The 6,000-nt window shown below is 34.4% G+C and overlaps 1 protein-coding gene across 1 annotated transcript in view; it reads right to left on the bottom strand.

Annotated features, from left to right (window-relative positions):
* ARHGEF10 (Rho guanine nucleotide exchange factor (GEF) 10) overlaps positions 1 to 6,000 on the bottom strand; it is a 234,765-nt gene that overhangs the window by 135,752 nt on the left and 93,013 nt on the right. The window contains exon 17 of the mRNA XM_006866721.1: positions 4,742 to 4,923. Within this exon, the coding sequence (XP_006866783.1) occupies positions 4,742 to 4,923 (182 nt within the window). The remainder of the gene's footprint in view (positions 1 to 4,741; positions 4,924 to 6,000) is intronic.

Genomic DNA, 6,000 nt, shown 5'->3' with positions numbered 1-6,000 from the left:
ACAGCAACATTATTATAACAGGAGTCCTGGTGTGGCACTGCGGAATAAAACACTCGACCACAAGGTTGGTGAGTTTGAACTGCCGACCTTGTGCTTTATTCCACAGTGCCACACCAATATCCCACATCAATAATGTTGTTGTTGTTGTTAAGTGCCGTCGAGTCGGTTCTTAACAACAACAACAACATTATTGATGTGGGATATTGGTAATAGATTACATTAAATGGTGCTGATCTTTATCATCAAAGGTAATAACAAATGAATATTAGATGCATTATGCACACAGTATAGATTCTGTCCAGAAAATGCAGAGCAAATTTCAACTGATGGCTACAGTTTTTCACTTAAATTCTGTTTAAAACTGCAAAAAAGTGCTTCCTGAAAAACTCCTTTGAAGGAGGTTATATTTTTGCTGTTTCATTTAGAGGCCAAATAAAAAATTTTTTTGCATGTTTGTGAAGCATAATTATATGTATTCAAGTATTCTCTAAAAGCCCTTAAACCTATAATATGACAACAACTTTCTCCTTGAAATCAGCATGAAGAAACAGATTTAATCTCCAGCATGATACATTTTATTTTAATGGACAATAAGAAATATTGTCTATCTAATATTTCTTCTTTTGCCATAGCTGATGGAAAGTCACAGCAACATTTAGAGATCGAATGCAATAATAAACTTATTTCAGATTTGTAAATGAAGTAATAAAAATTGATATAATCATGCTGTTGTGTGTTTTTAAATATTATTAATGATTATAATCTTATTTTAAAATTGGTTTGGCATATGCCACACACACAAAAAGATGAATAAGGAAATGTGACATGGTGTATCATATGTAGTACCTATTTTATGAATCAAATTCATCCTTTGCTATTTGTACACTATATGATGTTGCTGTTCGATGCTGTCCAGTCAGTTCTGACTTACAGTGATCCCATATGCAACAAAACAAAACACTGCCTAATCCTACAACATCCTCATTTGAACCTACAACTGCTACCATTGTATCATTCTATCTTTGTGGGGGTCTATTTCTTTTTCATTGATGCTCTACTTCACTAAGCATAGTGTCCCTTTCCAGGGACTGATTCCTCCTGACAACTTGTCCAAGGTCTTTTCTCTATTTACCATGATGTTATTCATTGGCCCAGCTGTAAGGATCTTTGCTTTTTTTACACTGAGGTTCAATTCACTTTCTGTTGGGTCATTTCTCTTTAGATTAGGCACAAATATGGATCTCTTTCATTCAGTTGGTCAGGTAGCTGTCTTCCAATTTTCTTGGCATAGATGAGTGCGCCTCCAGTGCTACATCAATTTACTGAAAGATTTCACAGTTTGTACTCTATCAATCCTTGAAGGCTTGTTTTCGTCAATGCCTTCAGTGCTACTTGGACTTCTACCTTCAGTACCAATTTTTTTTTTTTTTTTTTTTACCATCTGCTACCTCTTGAAATGATTGAATATTGACCATTTCTTTTTAATACAGTGACTCTCTGTACTCCTTTCATCTTCTCTTGATGCTTTCTACATCATTCATTATTTTGTCTATAGAGTCCTTCAATATTGCAAGTCAAAGCATGAAATTTTTCTTCAGCTTAAAAAAAGTGCTAGGCATCTTCTTCCCTTTTGGTTCTAGTTTCAGGTCTTTGCACATTTCATTACAATACTTGACTTTGTTTTCTCAAGCTGCCCTTAGAAATTGTCTTTTCAGCTCATTTGCTTCTTCATTTGTTTCATTTAAAGTATAGTTTTATGCTCTAAAGCAATTTTCAGAGACTCTTCTGACATCTATTTTGGTTATTTTTTTTCTTTATGTGTCTTTTAAATGACAACTCTTCTGGTCTCCAGTCTAAATTCAGGTCCATGTATTCCAGGATGTATTTTTGGCACTTGTGAATTTGTTTACAAGTTTTAAGCTTCAGCACAAACTTGCATATAAGCATTTGATGGCCAGTTTCACAGTCTGCTCCTGGCCTTGTTTTGGTTGATGATATTGAGCTGTCTCTTCCCACAGATGTAGTCCATTTGATTTCTGTATATTCCACGAGGCTAGGTCCATATGAATAGTTACCTTTCATGTTGTTTTAAAAAGGTATTTGTAATGAAGAAATCATTGGTCTTGCAAAATTCTGTCATGGGATCTCCAGCATAAATTATATTACATCAAGACCACATTGTCCAACAAGGATCCTTCCTCTTCATTTTCAACTTTCACATTCAATCACCAGTAACTATCACTGCATTGCCATTACATCTTTGATCAATTTCAGACTGAAGAAGTTGGTGGTGGTTGTTGTTATGTGCCATCGAGTTGGTTTTGACTTACAGTGACCCTGTATAGGGTTTCCAAGGAGTGACTTTGTTGGCTTTGAATCACCAAATTTGTGGTTAGCACTCCAGTGCTTATTCAAAAGTGCAACACCAGTTGGTAGAGTTCTTAAATTTCATCACCGGCTTTATTAGTTGGTGGGTAAGCCTGAATTACAGTGGTATAATAATAGTGGTTCTTTCTTATAGGCATATGGATATTATACTATCACAGACAGCAGTATACCTCAAGATAGATCTCAAAGTGTTCTTTTTGATGATGAAATGAAATGCCATTCCTCTTTAATTTATCATTTCCAGCATAGTAAACTGTATGACTGATTCAAATTGGCCAACACCAGTCCTTTTCAGCTCAGTCCTGGTGTGGCAGTGTAGGTTAATGCACTGGACTGAAGGGTCAGTTTGAACTGCAAGGTTGGTGGTTCAAGATCATTAGTCATGCCTCAAAAACCATATACAGGGTCACTGTGTGTTGGAATAGACTCACAGACCTTAGCAATAACAATCTCTACATGTTCCATTTCATTTTTGACAACTTCTAATTTTCCTAGATTCATACTTTATACATTTCATATTCCAATCATTAATGGATGTTTGAAGCTGTTTCTCCTCATTTAGCATTACGCCCTATCAACAAATGAAGGTCTGACAACCTTTGCTTCATTCATGTCATTATGGTTAACTCTACCTCGAAGAGATATCTCTTCCCTTGTCATTTTTTTGAGTGTCTTCCAACTTGAAGGGCTCATATTCCAGTCCTGTATCTGACAATATTCTGTTGCTATTCATAATGTTTTTGTTTTCCAGTACTATATCTGACAATGTTCCGCTGCTATTCATAAGGTTTTCAGTGGCTTAAGACTCAGAAGAAGTCTGTCTCTCTTTCTTTCTAATCTATATTAATATGGAAGCTTCATGGAAACCTGTCTGCCATGGATGACCCAACTGGTATTAAAAAACTAGCAGCATAGCTTCCATCGTCATCATAACACACAAGCCTTCACAGTATGACTAACAGATAATTGAGTCTTGAACACTACAAGGTACTCTTAATTACAAATACATGCCATACTGTCACTATTATAAAATACACAAAGACATTTTTGTTCACAAAATCAAATTATCAATTTGACTGTAAATCAGTATTCCCAAATAATTTAGGCTTACAAAAACTTTTTCAAACAAGACATTCAGTTTTCCTTGAGTGGAATTTTCATGAAGAGCATCCAGTTGAAAATCCATTTATCTCCCCATCTGTTACCCCTACTCTTATGTTTCTCCCTTCCTACCTCTCTATACCACTCCTTGGTACACACTTCATCTTGAATATCTGGGGTATAGTCTGATGTTTTTATTTTACTTTAGTTGAGAGATTTCACACAGTACTATTTTAAACTGGAATATGATTTAGTAGTAAGCAATTCAAAAGTTTAGAATTATAATCATATACTCAAAGAGTTGGTCTACTTGGCAGACTACCAAATGGAATGACTATTAACACTAAGAAATAAGAAAAATAAGATATATCACAGCAAATTAGACTTAATATTTATTATGTCAAGTACCTGTAAATCTAAATCAATGTGCATATTAAACTAGAAAAGTTAAATTAATTAAAAGTTGTCTTCTTGATTCTGAACTTCATAGAAATGAAATAATATGAAGGTTTAATGATCATTTAATATGTACAAAGATTTATTTAAAGTTCACATTCACTGTATTTTAACTGCTCCACAACACAAAGTCCATGCCAGAGGCAAATAAAACTTAGCCAGTTTTATATGAACTCAAAAAAGGGGGAGGAAGACAAGAAGGTAATGATTATCACACTAAGCTAAAATTCTAGTCTGAACAACATGCAGTAATACTACTCATAAACATTATGCAACATTTGAAACATTTCCAAAGTATCTTGAGACTTTTCTCTTATTTTACATTGTGAATTTCATATAACAAATATGAACTCCATGGAGAAACTGAAGAGAAATAAGAAATAGCCTATTCAATATCACGAGAAAGTTAGCAACAGAACTCAGACAATAACCAAGAACTGCAACATCTAGGGCTTCCTATTAGTTTAGTGATATATGCAGAATAGAAATCACAATTACAAAGACTGAAAACACTTCCAAGTGGCAGAGTAATCAGCTATAAACCAACAAGAGGAAATATAAACCAACTGGTGAAACCAGATCAAAGACTGGAAACTGATTTGGTCACATAAATGGTTATCAGACAACATAAAATGAAGATTGTCCAGAGAGGATTATCCAAACAAACTTATTATTTTTAACTTAGTTTTATTTTATTATTTTAGCATAAGAAGTTGAAGATCTACTAGAGTTCAATAATGCATAGTTTCCACTGTCCCCATTATTTGAAAGAACATTAATAAAAAGTATCACTTACTTGGCTTGGCATTAGCAACAACCACCAAGCTTTCCAGTGAGTGCACTGGGGGATATCTGCTGTTCTCTCCTGGGCCTTCATTGTTGCCATATTCAATTATGTCTACATGTCCAAGAGGAACACTCCATTTTAATAGATACCTTTGGCTGGTTGATATTATAGAATTGCTTTCATGTGAGGTGCTGAAACAAACAATATATATATTTGATTATATTTGATAACAAGATTTTTTTAATCTGTTAAGATATTCAAGTAAGAAACATTTTAATAGTTAAATCACAGTGCTTCATCTATATGAAGTCTCCAATTAGATGAAAGAAATAGGAACTATATTTTACCTCTTTAACCCAGAAAACACAGGGAAGAACTGTGAAATGGCTTATTTCCCAGAAAGCTTTTAAGTTTCCCCATAAAAATTTTAAAGAGATAAGTTTGATATTTATGATAACTGATCTAAGTTTCTCAAATATTCTGAGAATAATATTAAGAGGTAATATCTCTATTCTGACTATTTTAATGAATTAACTCTATTATACTTTATTTTTATGTGACTATATATATATATATATATATATGTTGAAGGAGCTCTGGTAGCGTAGTGGTTACAAATTGGGCCGCGAACCACAAGGCCAGCAGTTCGAAACTACCAAGCTGTTCTGCGGGAGAAAGATGAGGCTTCAGAAACACTGTACAGTGTCGCTATGAGTCAGAACCGACTCCACAGCACATAACCAACCAACCAACCAACGATATATATGTTGTGTGTTGTGAAGTGCCGTCGAGTCGATTCTGACCCATAGTGACCCTGTATAGGGTTTTCGAGGAGCAGCTGGTGAGCTTGAACTGCCAACCCTGCAGTTCAAACAGCTTTGCAGTCTGACGTATTAACCCACATCAGGACTCCAATTTTATATATATTTATAGTTCATGATTGAAGTATTTTGAATATATAAAAACTAGAAAAAAATCCCATGACCTGTAAGCTCATTCTCTTCTTTTATAATGAAATATAACATATATGCAGAAAAACTCTTACAACATATGTGCAGTCTAATGACTACTAAAAGTGAACACCTGTGTAGCTATATCCAGGTCAGGAATGGTATGCCCATGCAAATCCACTCCTCAAGAAGCACCCATTAATCTGATTTCTGGTGATAGTCATGTTTTTGCTTTTCTTCAAGATAGGTTTTTTAAAAAATTAAAATGCATTAAACTGAAATACTTGACTTATTGGGAGGTGACTCATACCCAAGCTA

Source organism: Chrysochloris asiatica, unplaced genomic scaffold (assembly GCF_000296735.1).
Source record: "Chrysochloris asiatica unplaced genomic scaffold, ChrAsi1.0 scaffold00095, whole genome shotgun sequence".
Taxonomy (NCBI): domain Eukaryota; kingdom Metazoa; phylum Chordata; class Mammalia; order Afrosoricida; family Chrysochloridae; genus Chrysochloris; species Chrysochloris asiatica.
This window is presented reverse-complemented; position numbering and strand designations above follow the sequence as displayed.